This window comes from Sebastes fasciatus, chromosome 1, assembly GCF_043250625.1.
Source record: "Sebastes fasciatus isolate fSebFas1 chromosome 1, fSebFas1.pri, whole genome shotgun sequence".
In the NCBI taxonomy this organism is placed as follows: Eukaryota; Metazoa; Chordata; class Actinopteri; order Perciformes; family Sebastidae; genus Sebastes; species Sebastes fasciatus.
In genome coordinates, this window is record NC_133795.1 from 8,365,195 (window position 1) to 8,388,430 (window position 23,236).

Sequence of the window (23,236 nt, forward strand, 5' to 3'; positions counted from 1 at the left end):
ATGAGCAACTTATGATAAAATGCAATCCTGTATGCACAAAATACGACCTTAAAGGGGATATATCGTGCTCATTTTCAGGTTGTATTTTGGGTTTCTACTAACACATTTACATGCTTTAGTGTTAAAAAAACCACATACTGTCTGTTTGAAAAAGAGGTAGACCGATTAATCAGTTTGGACGATTAATCGACGCTGATAGGACGTTTTACAAACTATTGTTATCGGCTGAGCTGGGCTCTGATAGTGGCCGATGGCTGAACAGCCACCACCAGACACGCAGAGACGTACATCACCGTTTTGCATGGAGGCTCCATACACAAAGTCAAGGTAGATGGGGAGAAAAAAAGTTATCTCTCAAATATATAATACAACATTATCAACTCTTTGTCCCAGATACAAGACAGGCAGACAGGGAGGAAAAAAAATCATTCACTGTTATTCTAACTTGCTTACCGATTTGGCGTTCTCTATTCCAAATAATCCAGCCACTTAACCATCCATTCATTGAATATGCACGAACATTAATGGTTTAGAAGAGTGGCATTTAACAGTGTACGAGATGTGCAACAGAAGTAATGCTGGCTGGTCATACTGTAAGCCACAGAGCAGCACATTGCAAATAAATAGAACATTTTCCAATGACGTAATCCACCAAATCACACTTATTCTTTTACGAATGAATGAATTCGGAGTGACAAAAAAATAATTTATTAAAAACGGTGTATGCAAAAGTAGCCGACTAGGTTGCTGCAGAGGTAAAGAAGGTATCAGCTTTTTCCTGCTCCAAACTATCGTTATTATATCGGCCTTTAAAAATCCACCATCGGTCGACCTCTAGTCTGAATATACCTATTCACCCTCTGTCTGAAGCGTTTCGTTTTTAGCACCTGTCTCTTTAAGCCCCCCTCCTGAAAATGCCCAGTCTGCTCTGATTGGCTTGCGAGAAAAATACGGTGCACCCTTTCAAAGGAGGTTCTCAAGCTGTCGGCGATATATGTAATGAGCCTGCATGTGACGTAGGAAGGGGAACAATCTGAATGGCTTGTTGAGTCTCATGTTTTCTGATCGAGGTAGCGCACAAAAAACTGACTGGGTTGTCTTATTTCACAGTTTGTGGGTTGGCCGGTGTAACGGCTTTCAGACATGTAACGTTAGTTAAGATCACTGGACGCCTGTATAATAGGGACGGACTTGATTCCAACACGCTTCAATAATATCCACAATAGTTGATAAATATGCATCACTTACATACTTGCTGAGTTGGGTTGATTGAAGGTCTAGGTTCGGTTTGGGTTGCAGCAGGAGTTTGAATGAATGAATGAATGAATGAGTGGAGTGTGTGCAAATGTGCAGTGTGTTACGCTTGTAACGTAACAAAATAAAGAAACTATAGGTCGATGCATGCATCAAAGTATTCAAAAACTTAGCCCTCATTTCAACTTCAAAAAACTAAAACAAAAACTGCTTGGGAGCGGCTGAAAAACGATTTGTTCTCGGCGTCCTCATGTCACGCACCTGTCTCTGCTTCTAGATGATGACGGGCGCGCTGTGATTGTGTCATTTAAAACTGCGACGCCTTGTAGTTCTTTAACAAAACAAACGAAAATGGCTCCTACAGCAGCACTCCAGAAACCCAAATGTGTGTGCACAAGCAGTGAAAAACTTAGGGATGCACCGATACCGTGAACACATCGGATATCGAGCCGATACTGACTCAAATAGCTGGATCGGGTATCAGTGACAATGGGGCCGATCTATTAATTCAGTTCTATATTTTTAACTATAGACTGGAATTTTAATTCCTGTTTAAGTTTTGACCAATGTGTTAATGCATTAAAAAGATTTACATTTTAATTGTAATGTCTGTTCATTTTGTTTCTCCGGTTTCCTCCCACAGTCCAATGACATGCAGGTTAATTGTTGACTCTAAATGTCCCGTAAGTGTGAATGTGAGCGTGAATGGTTGTCTGTCTCTGTGTGTCAGCCCTGTGATAGTCTAGCGAACCTGTCCAGGGTGTATCACCCAATGTCAGCTGGGAACGGCTCCAGCCCCCCTACTTTACCCACTTTACCCTGAGTAGGATAAGTGGTTACAGATGATGGATGGATGTTTTACAAAGTTAGGAAAGCAATCTTACACTTTAAAAGAATGATCCCAGTCACTTCCACACAGTGAGGCATACAGATTATTAATTAAACACTGGTATCGGATCGTCACTCTGTATCGGCTGATACCCAAAGCCCAGGTATCGCTATCGGTATCGATCCCTAGAAAAACTGAGTTTTTCATGATATGTTCTTTTAAATTTACCGCACAGGTGAACCGTTCTGACGTATTGGACTTGCATTTATACAGCTCCTTTCTAGTCTTCTGACCACTCAAAGTGCTATGTCACCCATTCACACACATATTCATACACTGAAGGTAGAGGCTGCCATGCAAGGTGCCAACCTGCCCATCAGGATCTAATAGAAATACTCATTCACACACCGACAGCACAGCCTTCGGGAGCAATTTGGGGTTCAGTATCTCACTCAAGGATCACGGTATTGGAGGAACCAGGGATCAAACCCCCAACCTTTTGATTGGTGGGCGACTTGCTCTACCTCTGAACCACAGCTACCCATATTCTCAGCAAAAATTACACAAAGCTTGTAATTATACAGGGCTTACTGTATTGGAATGGGCATCATTGTACAGCTGTTCATTTTATTGTGTCCACACAATTTTTTTTTGTGTAAGAACAGACAGCACAGCACTGTGAAAGCACATTACGTTTTTAAAGGCGTTTATTTTTATATGTATCTATATACATAAACATTTACAATGAACTATATGCAAGAGGTACAATCCATAATAATAATAACGCTATACTGTAGGTATGGCACATAAGAAACAGGTAGAAAAGCTGAACAGTACTTGATGAAGAAGAAATGTGTGCTGTAGAAATAATGTGGTTTGACGGGTGAAAGTAGTACAGCTGCATTCTGCCTTTAGGTAGGTTATTTAAGAGAAACTATGGATGTTAGTAACAGTAGAGAAGAGTCCAGTGTCACACTACTTCAGATGACTCTTAACGCTGGCAGCTTATAGGTAGTATGACGATGGCTTTTTTTCTGTTCCAGCCGTTTCCATTAATTGTGATTTTATCCAGCAGTGTATATACAGCATGAAAAAAAAACATTAATAAAAATGGCACAATAGTATATTCTTATGGTACTGGACTGTAACCGAACTGTTCAAAAAAAATACTAGAAGGTATATAAGAGTAGATAAAAAGCGGTCTCTTCTGGAGACATGACAGTAATACAGTACTTTGATCATATAAAGACGAACAAGGAGTACAATTTCATTTCAGGCACATTCATCATCAATTGCAAATTGCACTGCATTCAACCGGAAGATATTGGCACTTGACGTATATTTTTTAAAACCTACAGATTCAAATGCAAAGTATCTTTGAAAGTGTTCATCCTTAGAAATACTGTTGAGTGGTTGTCATGCTGAGGGTCATTCCATAGCTTTCAATATCATAGTAAAACTCCACAAGAAATATAATGTACACACACACCGGGATGATTAACGACCTCCCACTCAGAACATCATGTAACACCATGTCTATACAAACAAATCCTATAATTCACTTCAGTGTATATCTCACAATATATATTCAGAATATCTCTCTAAATCGGTGACCAATATTTTCCATTTTTACTAGCTGCGAATACGACTATGGAGCAACTCGTGATGTTATACCCATCACAGGATGTAACTGTCTCACGTATAAAAAATGAAGGATGTGACGCTCTCCTGCAGAACCCGAAAGAGTGGTTTAATAATAATCCAGTGGAACGTCAGGTAAAAGATACCAAAATAAAGCTTGGAGAACTTTTTTTTGGTGAGATGGTTGTTGTAAAAAGGTGAAACAGAGGGAATTAAATGTTCTTTTGGATGACGCATTTGATGTATCCATAAAAAGTGAAGGCTCCTGTGAACTCGGTTGAATCAGCACAAAGGGGGAACCATGGAGGTTTCATTATGTTAGATCCAACAAGAGGTTTCCACTTCTCCTTTCCACACAGCGTCATCCCCCAGTTTTACCTTCCTACCACTGGATGGCAGCCTCGTCTAGGTGAGTAAATGTCACAGGATATTCCACAAACAGGTCAGATGTGATGAATTCTCACTGAAGGTCTGAGTTGAGAAGGCAGGTAGCTATGTTGTCACAGACAGCAGGACGTGTTCATTGAACTGAGCAGGTGTTATAAAACAGTAGCCTCCTCCATGGCGTTGACCCATCTGAAACACAAGAAACATGAAACCCTTTAACACAATCGTTCAACACTTAACCCCATGTTGGGGAAGGAAGATAAATAACGCTCCAAAGTTGGGCTATATTTTAGTGAGGAAAAATTGGCAAGTCCATTTTCAAAGGGGTCCCTTGACCTCTGACTTCAAGATATGTAAATGAAAATGGGTTCTATGGGTACCCACGAGTCTCCCCTTTACAGACATGCCCACTTTATGATAATCACATGCAGTTTGGGTCAAAAACAATGCAGTATAAATAGGTTAGTTTCGCCTATTCTAAAAATGATGTTTGAATATTTCTGCATACTGGGGTCCATAAACAGTCTTGTATTTACATAAATTTTGTATCACTGTAAAGCTGAGACTCTTGTGGATCCAATGAGCCCAATTATATTCATGTGTGATGATGTTAGTCCCCACAGTAGCCATTTCACTGTAGTGAGACCATTTTTTTTTAACTTGACCTCACTGTATAAAATGACCTGTAGTGACCTCTAGGATAATCACAGCCTCATGACACTTTAAAGCCACAAACTAGAGACCTAGAGCATTCAGAGGATGGATGGGTTTCTGAGAAGTTTCAAGAACAGAAGCGCTCGCCATCCAATCGCTGAAAAATGTAATTCTTGCAGAAATCTCCACATGTCAAAGGTTTTTGATACCAAATCACAGCATGGCTTTTTCTCTGGAGTTCCTCAAGGTCTTGATGTCTTAAAGGGGCATTCCACTGATTTTACAAGATAGTCACTTTACTAGTCCCTGCTTTACCATGCACGGAGGGTCTCACAAAAAGATACTGCTGGTTGCATGATGGGAAATGAAGAATCCAGTGTTTGTGGAGCTTGACCCATACCAAGGCGTACCATAGCCATACCAGGTTTAGAGGTCGGGATATCTTGACCTCTAAAGATTTACGGAAATGCAATATTAAATAGTTAAAACTGTTACACAGCATTAAAAGCATTATTAAACTAACTAATACACTTTGTTACAAACAGTTGTTCTCAGTGCTTCATTCAGATTTAGTTAATTTTATTACTTTATTTGACAGGAACAGTGCATATAAATAACATTTCTGAAAATACGCCAGTTAGCCAGAAACTTTCATCTGTGGTCGCCTGTAGATGACCATCAGTTTAAAAATACTATATTACCAATAAATGAGTGCACATCTTTAAAAACCTATTTTCTTTTTCTTGATTTTTTAACTTTATGTCTTGTGGTTCGTGCACTTCTTTTCAGGGTTTATATTTTGTCCTCTCTGTCCCTTTTATCTCCCTTTTTGGATTTTTTCTTCCTCCTGTAAAGTACATTATAACTTCTACTTTGGAAACTGCTATATAAAATGATGTACTGTAAATTATAGTAAATATCAGTACCAGGCTCAAATGTATTTTTGAGTCTGGTACTGATATCAATATTTCAGCCGTTAGTAAACAAACAGTCTTGAGTGAGGTCCCAGATAGATACTGACATTTCATAAGATATACAGGTCATATGGGAGTGAGAGGAAAGTGCACTGTGGAGGCACAGAGCTGTATACACAGGAATGCAGTTCAAACTGACCGGCTGTCTCCTACACATATCACACAGCTCCCTGGTGGTCTAGTGGTTAGGATTCGGCGCTCTCACCGCCGCGGCCCGGGTTCGATTCCCGGTCAGGGAACTCAATTTTAATAGACACTTCAGCTCCATTACAGAAACAAAAGCCATATCTCTGGTCACATCTAAATAAACAGCAGCAGTGCTAACTACCTGCGCGCGGTGTGTGGATCGTCGGCCCTGAAGGTGTAGTACAGGGTTTTCTTGTGGTAGAGATGAAACACGTTGCTGCTTTCCTCTCCCTCCGGCCTCTCGGTCAGCTTGACGGTGAAGCCCTGCAGAGATACACTCTCTGAAGCCACTTTATCCTGAAGGAACCATAGTGAAGACATCAAACACAGGCACACAAGTTAAAAACAACAATCGTTGCTGTCAGCAGCAGTATGCGAATAACGAGAATGCCATGCTTCAAGGAGAACAAAAGAAACAGAGAGAGCACAGAGAGTCCCTTCATTAGTCCCATGAAGTGTTCTGCCCAGGAGGAAAGGTTGAACAGTGGAAACGTGAGTGTTAAATAGTTCTGTCCTGCATTGGCCAGATGTGAAGAAGAAAAACAGGATAGACGTTGTGAGGAAAAGCAGATAGTTGTGAAGATAGTTGTGAGGAAAAGCCTCTGTGATCGAGGGAGTGTACGAGTGTTTTTTGGGGCTGGTGTGGGAGACTCTGTGCCCCCTCACCTCACGGGCCGTGAAGGTGTAGAGCACCTTGTCTTTGAGGAGGAACCAGAGCCGCTTCCACTTCCTCTTGCTCTTCTTCCGGCGCTGCAGGCTGCCACTCATGGTGGATCCTTCCACAGTAAGCGACACCTGGTGAAACGCATGACACATTAGAGACACATAAACTACATTAATGCAGATACACAGATAAAGGGACAAACAACAAAATTACCATCTCCAGTTTTTCTGACAGTTTCTGTCAATGTACATTTAAATGTGAATGTAAAAAAAAATATGAAAATCAACTTTTATTGTCACACATTGTTTTTGTCCTCAGCACATTTAACCCATCCCTGCCCCCATTAGGAGCAGTGGGCAGCTACTACTGTATATAGCGACCGGGAGCAGTTTTAGGGTGTCTGTGCCTTGCTCATGGGTGCCCAGGATGTGAATTGGCACTTCTCCAGCTACCAGTCCACAGTCCGTACGAAACCCTCCGGTTCCCAAGCCAAGCCCTTACGGACTGAGCTACTGCTGCCCCAAAAATTGCACCTAACTGCCGAAACCCGGGATCGAACCAGGGACCTTTAGATCTTCAGTCTAACGCTCTCCCAACTGAGCTATTTCGGCCTGTTCAACAATATTGACAATAACAATAACTACAAGTGCACTCGGAGAGCGCAGACCTCCGCCAAGGCAGGTTTCATCTAGTCGCTATCATCATCCACATGTGTTTTTGTTTATGTTGAGATGAGCTGTACATCGCTGCACCCACACCCGAAGCCGGATCATGACCCGGATCACCACCAAAATCTAATGGCTTGTTCATTGTACCACACCCCACCCCTCCAAAAAATTTAATTCAAATCCATCACGGACTTTTGGAGTAATCCTCTAAACGGACAAACCAACAAATCAACAAACCAACGCCAGTGAAAACATGACCTCCTTCCTAGGCCTCCTTGGCGGAGGTAACAAATCAAATTTGCATTACATTCCTGTTATTTTGTCCAAACCCTGAAGATATGAATGAAGGGTAGAGAGGCAGAGAGTGAACCCTACTGGAAGCCGTTTTGCATTACACACAACAGCATTTGCAGTGTATCAGGTGTCATACATGCCACACATTCCAGTAGACAAGCTTGACACATGGTCACACATGGTCCCTGGTGGTCTAGTGGTTAGGATTCGGCGCTCTCACCGCCGCGGCCCGGGTTCGATTCCCGGTCAGGGAACATAACTTTACCTGTTTGATTAACAACCTCAGACATATAATACTACAGTAGGCAATTACATGTTGAAAATTAGCACGATTTCATTCAAACAAAACACTAAAGCCAAATCGTGTCTCACCAGACCCACCTAAAGGACTATCATGACCAATATGGTTAGTGAGATTAGTGTGGGATACACTGTGCTCAAAATTGGGCTCATAAAATGTCATATTTTGAGGCTTTAAAAAGTATGTTTGAAATGAAAAAGAGGTGCAGATATAACTGTAGTCCACCTGGTTGAAAGGGGAAGTGCTCTTCCTGCTCTTCCACAAACTCGGGGGCTGCAGGCTCTGGAAGACGGCAGAGAGGGGACGGCTGGCCCGGTGAGTCCGAGGGCTGGAGTTACCGCACGCACCCGACACGCTGCCACCTACGCACACACAAACACACATACAGTTAATAACATATCAAAGAGGAAGAAACACACCAAGATAATTTTGCTAAGATTCACCTCTTTTCCTGAGCTCGGCATAGCAGTGGTTACACACTTTGGCCACTCTGTCTTTGAGGTACTTCAGTGGGTATCTGTTCCTGGAACAAGCTCGGCACACCACCTGCTCGGAGAGACACAAGACAAAGATTTACAATCAATAAAATACTCTCATAGAATGATCAAAATACATTAAAGAAATTTAAGTCTATTTAAAGCATGTCACTTGCTTGGTGAAATACATTATAACTCTTTTATACAATCATTTATGGAGATTAAATGATGAACCAAGGATAGTCACACAATGGTGAGATTTGTGCCTGAAAAAATTCAAATAGGTTACTTGCTAATTATCACCTAATTACCATGAAATTTGCAGACCTGTAAAATTAAGTGTTACCAGATTTAATGTTTAAACGAAGGCTGTGATAAGTGTAAATAATAAAATAAATATTCAGTTATATAAAGTTTTGTCTTTAAACTTTTTGGTCGTTTTCCATAGTAATAATAACGGTCCAAAATTATGTGAAATTGCATAATTTTAAGTGAAAACCCTTCAAATTTTCCTGGGGCAGGACCCACAAACCCAATATCTCCTAGTAAGCTATATTTTATTCACTGTAGAAATTCAGAATGTAATAATAATTGCTGATACGGGCCGATACACACGCCAACATGTGAATAAGGGGAGTACTGGCACTTGTTTTTGTCCACTTCAAGCACTGCATACAGCAGCTATTTCTTCCTTCCTTTCCTTTCTACCTCTAGTCCAGGTCAGTTATATCCTAAAACTCCAGTACAGTGAAACAAAACTGTAGTAAAAAACTGATCACAACTAAGTCAAAGCAGTTGTTGCAGTTCTGTGTATCTGACCTTGCCGCAGGCGTTGCAGTGGTGTCGTCTCAGCGTGAGGCTGAAGTCAGAGGTGCAGTTCATGCACATCATCGCATGAGAAACTGGCACCAGTACAGGAGCAGCCTCGCCCAGCGCCATCCACAACTTCTCACGGGCCTGTGGGCACATACAATGTATTAGATGAGGTGAGAATGATGTTGAGATTTTATAAGATGATGTCACTGTATGTAAAACGTAGGACCATTCTCTGGTTATGTTAAACCCTACACTAGGAATCTTGGCATTTTATTTGACGACAATTTTGAATTCGATAAACTAATAAATGCTGTTGTTAAGTCATCTTTTTAGCTTATAAGCTACTAAGTTACTGTGTAAAGCACTTTGGTCAACCACGGGTTCTTTTTAAACTGTGCTATATAAATAAAAAGACTTGACTTGACTAAAACAAATCAAATTACTCTAATACTCCCAGTTAAAGGAATATAACAGATTTTTGCAATTTTAAAATAGCTTTAGCTTCATCAAACAGTATTTCTTTGCTTTTCTTACCTCACTGCAGGGTCCACCAAACGTACAGAGTCCTGCTGCATGGTCCGCTATGGCTCGACTCAATGTGTGGAACCAGTCCTCCCGCTCTCCAACTGAACTGAAGACAGAAACAGACAAACAATCACACCTGATACTTCTGAAAGACATAACATCTATTGAACTACAGGAGTCTAACAGGAGAAGTCTTGGGCATCTCAGTCATAAACAACATTCATTTCAAGGTTTTGGCAGTCAGATGCTCACCTGGCTGAAAGTGTAATAGTGATGTCAGACACCTCAATCTTAAGACAGTTCAGCACGTTGTCTAGGAGTGGTTTGCTCACCTGTGTAAGGTTCAAAAACACATCACGGTTGAGCCAAAAAACATAGATGAAGTTGAGCTGAGTGTTACACCGAAATCTGTAACAACAGTCGCCAGAAATGGTGACCTTATGTGTTGCTAGCTCTCTGCGGTTACATATTTCCATGGTCACAGATTTTGGTGTAAAACTGAGATTGTCAGAGATGTGAAAATGTACTGTACCTTCATCCCAGACAGAGATAGTGTGTTCTTAAGCCTGTATTTTCCATCCTGCTGAGGGTAGGTGTACAGCATTATATCGTTCATCTGATAAAGAAGAGGATTAATATGTTAGATTTTACTTGGTTATAAAAATGAGACTTCAATTCCCAGCTATTCAGGATGTAATACCCCCTAATTACCACAAGGTGGTGGTGTTACCTTGAGAGGAAATACAATCTTAGCACACACCTCTTTGTTTATCCTTTCTTTATTGAAAGCAACTTTCTGGGCTTCTTATAGATCATGTTTCCTTTCGCAGCGTTCACACACGTCTGCACAACAAAATTCCCATGTATGCATACGACAAAATAAGGCATTAAAAGTGTTTATTTGCTTGTCAGACCAAACAAAAGTATTGTGATCCCCTGAACACACTGAGAAGTCCATTGTGTTATGAGAGGCATTTCATTCCTTCCCAGACAAAAGAGGTGACATCATTGGTCACACCTAATGTGTGCTCTAAACATCCGCTGGGGCCGTAAAGGCAGCATCCAGGAATTCTCCACCCTGCTCTGGGCTCCAGGCCTCCCCCCCAGCACTCCCAGCATACGCTGAGAACCAGGACTGGGTGGAACCGGCCACCTTCACCACAACAACAACACAAACAGCCGCAGCTAACGGGTTCGCTGGCTTGACTGGCTGGAGACAAAACAGAGCGTTATAGCCAAAGCCCGAGCCCTGCCCGCGACCTCTGGGCTGCAGCCACCGCAGCAGTTCGTCTGCTCCACCCTGCGCCGCTTATTCACTCATAGATTCCTTCCACAGAAACCCAATCGAGTGCCAAGTTAACAGACTTCACAAACGACTTTCCCAGATGAGACACAACATGTACCTACTTGACCCCTGTGCACCTAAGACATTTAGGCCCAATTCCAATCTGGCCCCGACATCCTCCCACTCCGCGGTGGAGTGAACTCTGTTTGTAGTCACACTCACAGCTCAATGAAGCACCCTTCTTTAACGCGTAGGGTATCAATACAGCGGCCACAAATACTTTACTGATCCCCGGGGGGAAATTGAGTTATGTTTTGCTCCCAATCTAGAATAGAAATTAAGGCTGTCAAAGTTAACGCAATAATAATGCAAAATTGTTTTAACGCATTAACATTAACACAATCGATCTTTCGGAGGTTGTAGCAGGCTCAGTTTTAAAGTTTAGAGTGATGATACCTGCATCATATGAAACTAGAAAACCGTAGGAATCCATTGGTACCAACCATGTCATACTACATTGTTGAGAAGGAGGCTAAATAACGCTACAAACTTGTGCTAAATTTTGGCAAGGAAAAACCATGGTCATGGCCATTTTCACAGTTTGTCCCTTGACCTCTAAACTCAAGATATTTGAATGAAAATGGATTAAATGCAGTACCTGTGGGGGTTCCTGGACAATATGTGTCATTGTTTTCTGTTGTTAATTGATTTCCAATAATAAATATATACATTACATTTGCATAAAGCAAACATATTTGCCCACTCTCATGTTGATAAGAGTATTAAATACTTCACAAATCTCCCTTTCAGGTACATTTTGAACAGACAAAAAATGTGCGAATAATTTGCGATTAACCGATTGACAGCTGTTATAGAATATATACTGTATATGAATAAAAAAATAGAGAAATCATAAGAAAATATAAATAAGAAATATGTATAACAGCAGTGCTAATAATAATTCTGAAAATAGGATCCATCATTAACTGTGTAAAAATGCAAGAATAGTATAAATAAATAAGAACGTTAGTTTAAATATACTGTATGAATAAATGCAGTAATAATGCCGGAGTAAACCTGATTATTGCACAGCTTAATATTGCATAAAATTATTGTATTGTTAAGTCAGTATTGCACATTTGAAGAGACAATAAAGTATCTAATAAATAACTCCCCACTAATTGGTTTGGGATGGCATTAAATATGGCAGACCCTCGACGCGAACGCGCAAACTGAGTGGAAGTGGGAAGGGAGCAGGTGTACGGGCCGGATTGGAATTGGGCCTTAGTTTTTCAACATCTCATCCACTAACCCTTCACCTCATTCACCTGCCTCTTTCACTCATACCTCTCTTCCTCCATCTCCATCCTCCTTATAATCCCTTAACCCTGCTTCTCTTTCTTCTTTGAGCCCAAGCTTGTGACATGGCTGCAGCTTCTCTCCGTCGTTGAGGTGAGTGATGGCTTTCATCTTCACTGTTGTCTGGATCCTCTTTCCTAAAGAGCCCATAAATAACAGCTGACCCACTGAAACCGTCAACTTCAAGGGAGCGAATGGCTATATAACCCTAATAGCCTACAAGTATCAACCACCATCTCCTTTCAGCTATCGCTCAACTGCAATCCTGTTTATAGAGACTTGGAGAATGATAGAAAAGAGAAAAAAAGATATATAAATCCATATCTTCTAGGGCTGTCATTCGGTTAAAATATTTAATCGCGATTAATCGCATGATTGTCCGTATTTAATCGTGTTTAATCGCAAATTAATCACACTGACAGCTGTTGTTGCCTGTTAGTCTTGAGTTTGCCATGTTATGATTTGAGCATGTTTTTTATGCTAAATGCAGTACCTGTGAGGGTTTCTGGACAATATTTGTCATTGTTTTGTGTTGTTAATTGATTTCCAATAATAAATATATACATACATTTGCATAAAGCAGCATATTTGCCCACTCCCATGTTGATAAGAGTATTAAATACTTGACAAATCTCCCTTTAAGGTACATTTTGAACAGATGAAAACTGTGAGATTAATTTGCGATTAATCACGATTAAATATGGACAGTCATGCAATTAATTGCAATTAAATATTTTATTCAATTAACAACACAAAACAATGACAAATATTGTCCAGAAACCCTCACAGGGTTCATTTAGCATGAAAAATATGCTCAAATCACAACATGGCAAACTGCAGCCCAACAGGCAACAACAGCTGTCAGTGTGTCAGTGTGCTGACTTGACTATGACTTGCCCCAATGTGATTATCATAAAGTGGGCATGTCTGTAAAGGGGAGACTCGTGGGTACCCATAGAACCCATTTACATTCACATATCTTGAGGTCAGAGGTCAAGGGACCTCTTCAAAAATAGCTATGCCAGTTTTTCCTCACTCAAATTTAGCTTAAGTTTAGAGCATTATTTAACCTCCTTTGCAACAATCTGGTATGACATGGTTGGTACCAATAGATTTCTTAGGTTTTTCTAGTTTCATATGATGCCAGCGTCGTCACTCTAGCTCTGCTACGATGTAAAAATCAAAAGATGTGTTAATACGTTAAAGAAATTTGTAGCATTAAAACAAATTTTCGCTTGCTTTGACAGCCCTAATACCTTCACGTCATTTTAATCAACTTGTATGAGCCAAAATCAGAAATGCCGCTCCTACGGATATGTAGCTCAAGCATAATTCAGAACATGAGACAGCACTGATTGCACATGGAACAATAGAGTGGGCTTCTCTATTTCACATTATGTGTTTGTGTAGCACCACCACCCCCTCCTCCGTCTCCTCCTCCTCCCTGCATTCTACAGGGTGTCTGGCCTTCACTTTGCTGTCAGTCCCCTCCCAATACACAGGAAGCCAGCATCCAGTGACCCACACCAAACATCCTGTAAGGAAGTGGAGCCCTGGAAAACAAGTCCTGAGAGGAGAGGAGAGGAGAAGAGCGGAGAGGGAGGCCCTCTCTGGATGGGTGTGGTGCCAAGTGGAGGTCTTACAGCCTTGACCTCGTGCCCCCTCCCCTCCCAACCTCACCTACCTCGCATACCGACCTCCACCCAGCATTACACCCTTATTTTCACAGACCACGCCAGCTTTGTTTTCGCCATTGCCGCAACAATAAGGCTGCAGGTGTTTTCTTCAGTAGTGCACCAGATCCAATCACTGATATGTAACACTGATGTAACAACTATTTACTATTACAAATTCATGGTGTACATCCAAATATTGTTCAAACACAGAACTTTTCCTGCCTTCAAATGAAACCCGTGAGCTTGTGTTTACAACATGGGAAGTCGTGTACACGTTATGCTTGGTGTTCAAGTCTTGAGAAATCCGCTGCTGAACAACGGTAATTTTAACGTTACTGTCGGAGTCCAGAAACCACAGAAGCTAACAATTTGGCAAGCTGGCAAGTGGTTCATTACAAGGTTGTGAATACCACGAGAGGAGGGCGTTCATATGGACTCTTCTCATGAAAATGGTAAACATGACCCCATTTGAAGGCACCTCTCCAGCTACCAGTTAACAGTCTGTACTTGGTCCGTGCGGGGACGTGAACCAACAACCCTCCGGTTCCCAAGCCAAGTCCCCACGGACCAAGCTACTGCCGCCCAATATATGTCTTATTTATTGACAGATCATAATCATAGACTTTTGTAGATGTCTCAGTCGTTCTGTGTTATGTTGTGTCTATATTATGTTTACTATGCTGTACCATAAATTGCCCTGTTGGGGACATTAAAGTTTTCTTCTTCTTAAATTAAAGTCTAAGTCGGCTGTTGGCTGTAGTTTCTTTTTAAACAGACAGATAGGAGAGTGGTATCTCATCTAACTCTAGTAGAGCCAATAAGCATATTTTCCGAAAATGTCAAACTATTACTTTGAAACTACAGAAGGGAACAAAAGGGTATTTTAAAGGCTTAAACACTGGCAAATACAGTCTAATAATGTCTCTAAATGTTAAGAGTGATAGGCCTATGGAAGGAAGATAGACATATTACCAGAAACAGGTGTCGGGGCTGCCTGCTTTTCCTCGAGACCTTCATGAGTGTGCCCTCTTTGACAAACATCTACCAAAAGAAACAAGAGAAAAAGCATATGAAAGTTACAAATTGCTGCATACGTCAACTATGTTTTATACCCTGAGAAGGCCTCCAAATACTGTTCTTCAGATGTCATAACAGAACAACGTGTAGCTGTAGTTTTGAGAGTGAGACAGTGGTGGTGCTCACCCTTCCGGGCTTCAGGAGGTCCCTCTTGCCTTTAACGCTGTACTCTATGTGGACCAGACGCAGCAGGTTCTCCTGAGGGAGCAGAGAGAGCAGAGATGGAGGGAGATTAACCAGTGATGGACGGAAGAGGAGACTGTCCCTGTTCGTGAATGAAAGGGAGGGAGGGAGGCGGAAAGGGATGTGATACTGAAAACTGAATAGGAGGGGGTAAGCAGAGATAGAGAGAGCCTGTGTTTCCACTGTCTGTCAGCCTGTGCATGTGTGTCGGTGCATGTGCTTAGAAGAGGAAAAAAAAGGCGAGTGTGATAAACAGGAGGCGAGCCAAAGGGAGGCACAGGGGATCTTGACAGTGAGAGGCGAGGAACCCAGCGAGGGGGAGACGGTTTGTAAATTGTCTCCATGAGCTGCTCATGTTTGAGGGAGAGCGTAAGTCATGTCCACCCTCACACTGCTCCCTTTGTAATGATACACCTGGGACTTTCTGATGACATCATCTTTCCTCGCCCCTTGCGTTAATCAACAAGCTGCGGAGGCCGGCCGCCAAAGAGGCATATAGACCTCTCCTTCACTCCAGCATGTCATTTATAGAGAAGAGGGATTCATACACAGGAAGACCTCAGCTGTCTAACTTCTTCACGCTCCATCTCCAGCCGAAAATTGCTCTTTCATTGCCAAGCGGAATATAAGAGGTGTCTCAATAATGGCACGCTGGGCTGTGAATATATCAAACTCAACAGGGAGCTAAACAGTCTGAATGTTGTGAAACACATGAAGTGTATCCAGAGTGAACTCACCCCCTGTTTCAGATTGTCATTGGCCTGATCTGCCACCTCGGACACGATCACCAAGGCAGCTGCAACACAAACAGAGCAAAGAAAGAAAGAGGGAGATTTATGTGCAACCCAATTCAATAAAGACACACTCAGTGACTGTGACTCAACAAATAGGGCCTGATACATGTCGAGCAGCTGCAGTGTGCATGCATGTGTGTCAGTATGTCTTTTACTACTGAAAAAAACATCACTATTTATGGTTCTGGTTATGAGTATCTGGTTATATTCTGCAGGTTTTACCTTGCGTGTCCTCGTATTCTTTAGAATCAGGAGAAAGGTTGTTCAGGTAATCTGGAGAAGACAGAAAAAAAAATAGTCAAAACGTGAAAATATTATTTAAATACAATATAACGCTTACTAATGGTGACAATAATGGTGAAATTTTTTTAACTGTCTGTAAAAGTACAGCTAATCCACGACATAATGCTAATAGCCTACTCTTCTCTAGCATTTGTGTATTTAAAAGTGAGATTATGTAGCTTTCAAAAGAAGAAATAACACATTATTATATTACAATGAAAATTTGAATTCATGAGCAATAAAACACACCCTTGCTCTAAAAAAAACTCAGCGGTTTAACTGCTACAGCCGTACTTGTTTTGGTACATGAACAGTAGATAACGGTGGCTACTGTTAATGTTCACAGAGCTGCATCTCTTATAGCCTTCAGTAGGGAAATCCACAGTTGCATAGTTTAAAAAAGGCTGACCTGCCTATTTTCTCATTAGTGTGATATTTCGTAGGTATTTAAAAAAACTTAAGAGTCCGTGTAGGATTAGCAAACAACAATGCATTAGTAGAGTAGGCCAGTCCCAAACCATTAGAGTCTTGTAAACAATTAAACAACTTTAAAATCAACCATAAAAGACACTGGGAGTCGGTGCAGGTTAGCTAAAACTGGGCTGATGTTCTCTCGCTCTCTTGTTCTGGTTAAAAGCAGCAGCAAAGCTCTGAATTAATAATAATATGGCTGACTCTTCTCTACATGTGCTACATTAACTTTCAGCAGTTACTATTATCCCATAATTACTACTATAGGCCTCAATGGCAACTATTGAGCAAAAAACGACATGGGCTTGCTTTAAAGATTACTGTGTACGTGCTTGTGTTTGTGTGTTACCTGTGAGTAGCATTCGATATTGAAGCACTCTCACTATAACCTGCAGCAGCTGGTGTTTCAGTGGGACTTCAGCTTCCTCTGGGCTTTTTGTCTGCACACACACACACACACACACAAAGAGAGAGGTAAATATACAGATAACACAACTTTACATGGGTTATAAATAGAGCTGCAACAATAAATCGATTAGTTGTCAACTATTAAATTAATCGGCAACTATTTTGATAGTTGATTAATCGGTTTGAGTAATTTAAAGGTCCCATATCATGCTTATTATCATACCTGTATTTTTTGTTTCCACTAGAACATGTTTAAATGCTGTAATGTTAAAGAAAACACATTATTTTTCTCATACTGTCTGTCTGAATATAACTGTATTTACCCTCCGTCTGAAACGCTCCGTTTTAGTGCATTTCAACGGAATTGCAACGGAATTGCGTTGCTAGGCAACAGTTTGGGTCCATGTTTACTTCCTGTCAGCTGATGTTATTTTCATACACTGCAACAGGAAATAAACTGGGACACATTTAGAATGTTTACGTTTAAAAACGTGTAATGATCTAAATATTGTATATTTGTGACATCACAAATGGACAGAAATCCTAACGGCTTGTTTCAAACGCACAATTTCTGAATACGGGCTGTGTGTGTTTCTCCGTATATTGAGCGTTTTGATAGTTTAACAGTATTTATATAGCACTTAAACCTGCTTTATACTATGACAGACATGACAATCTCACTTTTTACAATATGGGACCTTTATCTTCACATATTTTATCCTATATGACAATTAGTGTTCAGTTATTGAATTGTTTAACCAATAAAGCACTGATATTTGATCATTTCTGCTGAATAAAATTATAGCAAAATAAAAATCTTGCTCAATGTGATGTCCCATCAAAGGAACCCAGAAACCCACAGCTCTATGAAGGTATAACCTCTATAATACGATGCTGCGAGTCAAGGTCACAAGTGACTATGTGGACGCTATCGGACTGGCTGACCTTCACGCATCTCTCCAGCACACAAAAAAACCCTGAACAACTCCCATTCTTCTTCTCGGAGAAGTCATTTGCAGGTGAAAGGGGACAGAAATTGGCACAATCAAAGAGAGCTTTAGAAAATCAATCAGGATCTAATTGTCTCTGACAGGTATTTATGCCCTGAGCGGTAGAGGAGCAGCGGGGGACTGAGTGCGCACACACACACACACACACACACACACACACACACACACACACACACACACACACACACACACACACACACACACACACAGTCTTTTCTAATCCAATGAAGTCCTATCCTTCATTAGAGAGGCACAGATAGCACCCTGCGGGAAACAGCATCTTCATCTTATTTACACTGCACACACACAAGAACCCCACGCAGACACACACATCTCACATTCATGAACACATGCAATATATTATTGATGATGCGCCCCTCCACACACAAGCAGACACACACAAGCAGACACACACACAGAGGCCTTGGGCTGGCGATGAGATAACACTGATTTGGCCTGTAAAGGGGAGGGATGGGATGTGAGTTAAACACACCACTCTTTGTCTTCATTATCGCAATCTGGAGTGCAGGAAAACAGAGAGCTGATGCCTCTTTTAATGAGCAAAGGCCTTCACAAAAACTCACTCTCTCTTTTTGTTACTATTTCTTTTTCTTAGGGCTGTCAAAGTTAACGCGTTAACGCAAATTTGTTTTAATGCAATCAATGTTCTGGAGGTTGTAGCGGGCTCGGTTGTAAAGTTAGAGTGAAGATACTGGTATCATATGAAACTAGAAAACCTGAGGAATCATCCATGTCATACTAGCTTATCGTGAAGGAGGTTAAATAACACTTCAAATTTATGCTATATTTTGGTGAGGAAAAACTGGCATGCCCATTTTGAAAGGGGTCTCTTGACCTCTGATACTCCACCCATGTTGATAAGAGTATTAAATACTTGACGAATCTCCCTTTAAGATACATTTCGAACAGACAAAAAATGTGCGATTCATTTGCGATTAATCACAATTAAATATTTGAATCGATTGACAGCCCTACTTTTTCTGTCTCATCATCGTTTTCTCCTTTGACTTCAGTCCTCAGCAACAACCTCTTATTTGAGTTTCTCTCCCTCCTCTCTTTTCCTCCCGTTCACTGCACGATGCATCGAGTACAATAATAACCAGCTCTCCATTATTACCGTATTGGCTTCAGAACATTCGCTCTCCTCAAGTGTCGCTAGTAAATTGTCATCCAATTGACACTTGTTCAGAGGAAGTGGCTTTCCAGAGATGGTAATTAGCGTGTGGTTTGTTTGGGTGAGCGAGCCAAATGATGGAGGAGGAGGAGGAGGAGGAAGAGGAGAGAAGAGGGAGTGTGTGATGCCTCGTGCTGGGAGATAAACACATACACACACACGTGCACGGACAAACAAACACACCTTTCAGACTCTGTCACGGCCAGCTGATTTGTTTCCTGCACACACGCACACACGTACACACCCACAACTGATCTAATTGGGGAGTTGTAAAGGAGACTGCTTCTCTAATTAGCTTCTGTCTGCCTCATTGCCCAGCTGCCTTTACAAGGAATTCACTCCATTGCTCTCTCCCTCTATCGCTCTCCGTCCACCTGCTGCACAGCCGCCTCCTTCTCTCCTCCTGGGCTTCTTGCACAAGAGAAAACACACACACAGGCCGTGGCGTGAATATAAATCCAAGCTGGTAAGAGATTTTTTTTTAATAAAACTAGTTTCACAAAATCCACACAATTTGTGTGTGGACATGCCCCTGCAAAACGATCAGACACCGATACAACGAGTCACACATAGAGGACACACGTACTGCACTGTGTCGGCCAATGTTTCTGGATGGTGTGGTAAACAAGCGATTGGTTGTGGAGAGGAGGCTTTAAGGCCTGTAAGGGTCTAGCTGTGATCTGATCAGGGTCTGTGGCTACTTCATCACTGTCATCACCACATCCACAATGAAATTACTACCACTTATACTGCCGGCTTGTAGCAGCGGAGGAGCAGGAGAGTGGAGAAGAAAGAGACGTGTTGAGGGAGGTTAAGGTTTAAGGCGAAACACCCAGTGAACAAAACATCCTTTTTCATGCACTTGTCAATTTTGAGATTTTGGACTGTTTTGCTTCCATAACATGTCTTCTTTCAGATTAGTGGAAAGAAAACATGCAACATTTCAATTTTACTACACTTTGTCTATTTGCGTCTGTAGATTTCTCCTAATATGTGTATATTAAAAGGAGCAGTATGTAGCATCTGGCGGCATCTAGCGATGAGGTTGCAACCAACTGAAGCCTCTCCCGTGTGCCAAGTGAATAGGAGAGCTATGGTGGCCGCTACGAAAACGCGAATGGCCCTCTCTAGAGCCAGTTGTTGTAGAGCAGCGTAGGTCATTTGGAACATGCAGAGCCACTGCGTAGAGTGTGTGTGTATGAGGGAAGTGAGTGGTGAAGCAAGAGAGAGAGAGCGGCGGCGGCGACCGGAGCGAGTAACGTTATCGACTCTGGCTCAAGCCATTCTTGGCTACTGTAGAAACATAGCGCTGCAACATGGCAAACTCTGTGGAGAGGACCCGTTCCCTATAGATATAAACGGCTCATTCTAAGGTAACAAAAACATGATTCTTATTTTCAGGTGATTATACACTAAAGAAAACATACTAATTAATATAATATTCCATTTCTGCCAATAAATCCCCCTAAATATTACACACTAGTCCTTTCCTTTTTCCCCAATTTCCCCCCCGGGGATCAATAAAGTATTTAGGATTCTGATTCTGATTAAACATACATCTTCAGAAAAATTTAAATAGAAAAAATAATTGTTTTAATGCAAGTAATCAAATGGGGACGTTTCATGGTGATATCTATTAGTTTTATTTTTGTTAACCCTATTCGCCACCGAGTCACTAAGTCTTGAAAAAAAGGAAGAGAATAAAATGGCAGCGATTGATGAAGAAGATTTTTTTTAATTCACAAAAATAGCTGCAAGCAGTGAATGAAAACATTCCCCCACTCCTATGAAGTATAATGACATGTGAAGCATCACACAGCCAACAGATAAATGACCATCGTCTCTCTCAGTAGTACGTATCGGGCATCTCGTGACCCGTACGATGCTCCTTGCTCTCCCTCGGCCCTCCTTCTCCCTCATTACAGCGGGGTCACACACACCTTGCAATTCCCAAGACAGTGCTCCGATTCAACGCAGCATCCATCACACAAACACACTCACAATGCCCTGGTGTGGGAGGGCGGGGAGGACACAAACCTCAGCTATATATGCAATATGGGAAACATAAATACAATATGCAGTGTATATATACAGTGGCAGGTGTGGTGAATCTGCTGGCGGACTGATAAAAAAGTTATTGAATATGCCTCTGGGTGTTAACTTTAGAAGTGTGAGATGAATCACAGTCTTTAAATGGACACAAATGAGGAGTAGGACAAAAAAACACATAGCCCGATTTTTAAAGAGAGGTGCAGGGATGAGTCCTAAAACCTGGAAATGAGTTCCCTCGTCTGGAAGTCAACGGGTTTTTTAAATATGTTTTTAGATGCCTGAAATAAAGTCTCTGGTTAACACAAGCTTAAGAGATTTTAACATTTTGTCGTACGATATAAAATACGTCAGTAAAATCTTGAATTTTGAAGCCTTTATGTGTCTTTAAATGTGGTGGTTACTAACAAGTGGCTAAATGAGACTACTAAACATCATCATGCCGACTCGTCCGCCTTTGCAGCCTCGTTGTGTATTCGCGTTCATGCGACCGTGGTGTAGTTCGTTTATAGCCTAACGTCAGCTTTTTATTTCTGGCGAATGCATTTACGCTTCAAAATTCATAAAAGTGGTGTTCATTTGTGGAGATTATCTTACTGAACAAAACATATACAGTAAGTATCATAAACGTTTGTTTGCCCAACGCATTCTCATCCCTACTCGCTTTGTCAGACCCCTCGACGTCACTCTTTTCGGTCGCAGTAAACACAGGTTTAGGAAAAAATAACATGGTTGGGCTTAAAACTACTACGTTTGTACAGTGAAAATGACACTGAACGCTGTGAACACGGGACATGAACGAACAGGTGATTGTAATGTGACGAACGGGACACAAACAGAGATCTCCTGGATGAAAGCCATGTGTTTGTTGGACCCATCCATCTCCCCTACCGCCTGCCCGGTGTGTGTCTTTTCGCTCTTAAAGCTACGTCACTACACTCCCGTTATTGACTATATTGACGTTGATGGGTTTACATTGTAGTTAATAGAAAACCCGGAGCGTCTCATACCGACGCTAAAGGGTGCCGTGTGCGTCGGTATCTAACGCCGACGGCCGTCACAAAGCATTGGTATTTGACGCCCTGGGAATGAGAACATACTTACAACGAGTTTATTTACTGCAATAACCCAAAACCCAATGGCAAAATCCCATTGGCTTTTTGTCGAGGGAACCAGAGCGAAGCTAACTTCCTGGTTGGTCTACTAAAATACGTCATCCCTGCAGCACTCTATTCAACCTTTCTGCAGAGAAAAGATCAACTTGTGTCCTTAGATAAGATGATATCCTTTCATACATGTATCCTTTGCAAATCAATCATTTTATGGCGACTCCAGATAGCAATTAGTGGTTTATGATGTGAGAAAAGGGACTAACTTCATGAGGCTAAAACGAACAATCAAGGTTATCAAGGGCTACATTATTAGCTGACTTCGACCAGGTGTGTGTGAGATACTAAAGGTCATTGTGATGGTCTCTTCATCTCTCACCTCCACTCCCTCATATTTACATTAGCTCCACTAAAGCCTGGCAGAGCCAAAGTTTTGCTGAGAAGGGGCAGCTGCTTCTGAATATTCATGAGCGGAGACAGTTGGTGCCTTGTCCGTTCGCTTATCTTATCAAACCTGAAACGCCTGGAACCATTGTGTCAGCCGCTCACGGTGAATCAGACTACAGCATGGAACTGGTAATGCGTACATTATGGGAGAAAGGTGCATGGCTTTGTGAAACACAGAAGTTTAACATAAACAGAAGCCTGGGAAAGGCTTTTCTTTGGTCT

At 41.5% G+C, this 23,236-nt stretch overlaps 1 protein-coding gene and 3 non-coding genes across 5 annotated transcripts in view; 2 read left to right on the plus strand and 2 right to left on the minus strand.

Annotated features, from left to right (window-relative positions):
• Positions 1 to 2,772: 2,772 nt before the first annotated feature.
• The window catches only part of fgd5a (FYVE, RhoGEF and PH domain containing 5a), a 47,572-nt gene continuing 27,108 nt past the window's right edge, over positions 2,773 to 23,236 (minus strand). The window contains exons 8-21 of one of the 2 annotated variants that reach the window (XM_074613978.1): positions 17,146 to 17,236; positions 16,266 to 16,316; positions 15,987 to 16,045; positions 15,193 to 15,264; positions 14,962 to 15,030; positions 10,202 to 10,285; positions 9,922 to 10,001; positions 9,679 to 9,775; positions 9,148 to 9,285; positions 8,296 to 8,398; positions 8,078 to 8,214; positions 6,619 to 6,720; positions 6,068 to 6,222; positions 2,773 to 4,300 (exon numbers count right to left, since the gene is read on the minus strand). In XM_074613978.1, coding sequence (XP_074470079.1) covers positions 4,264 to 4,300; positions 6,068 to 6,222; positions 6,619 to 6,720; positions 8,078 to 8,214; positions 8,296 to 8,398; positions 9,148 to 9,285; positions 9,679 to 9,775; positions 9,922 to 10,001; positions 10,202 to 10,285; positions 14,962 to 15,030; positions 15,193 to 15,264; positions 15,987 to 16,045; positions 16,266 to 16,316; positions 17,146 to 17,236 — 1,275 coding nt within the window. In that variant the 3' untranslated portion in view covers positions 2,773 to 4,263. Of the gene's footprint in view, positions 4,301 to 6,067; positions 6,223 to 6,591; positions 6,721 to 8,077; positions 8,215 to 8,295; positions 8,399 to 9,147; positions 9,286 to 9,678; positions 9,776 to 9,921; positions 10,002 to 10,201; positions 10,286 to 14,961; positions 15,031 to 15,192; positions 15,265 to 15,986; positions 16,046 to 16,265; positions 16,317 to 17,145; positions 17,237 to 23,236 lie in introns of both variants that reach the window. The other variant, XM_074613909.1, reaches the window with a different exon arrangement.
• Positions 5,907 to 5,978, plus strand: trnae-cuc (transfer RNA glutamic acid (anticodon CUC)). Its single transcript has one exon. It is a non-coding gene; the product is annotated as a tRNA-Glu (tRNA).
• Positions 7,128 to 7,200, minus strand: trnaf-gaa (transfer RNA phenylalanine (anticodon GAA)). Its single transcript has one exon. It is a non-coding gene; the product is annotated as a tRNA-Phe (tRNA).
• trnae-cuc (transfer RNA glutamic acid (anticodon CUC)) lies at positions 7,734 to 7,805 on the plus strand. The gene has a single exon. It is a non-coding gene; the product is annotated as a tRNA-Glu (tRNA).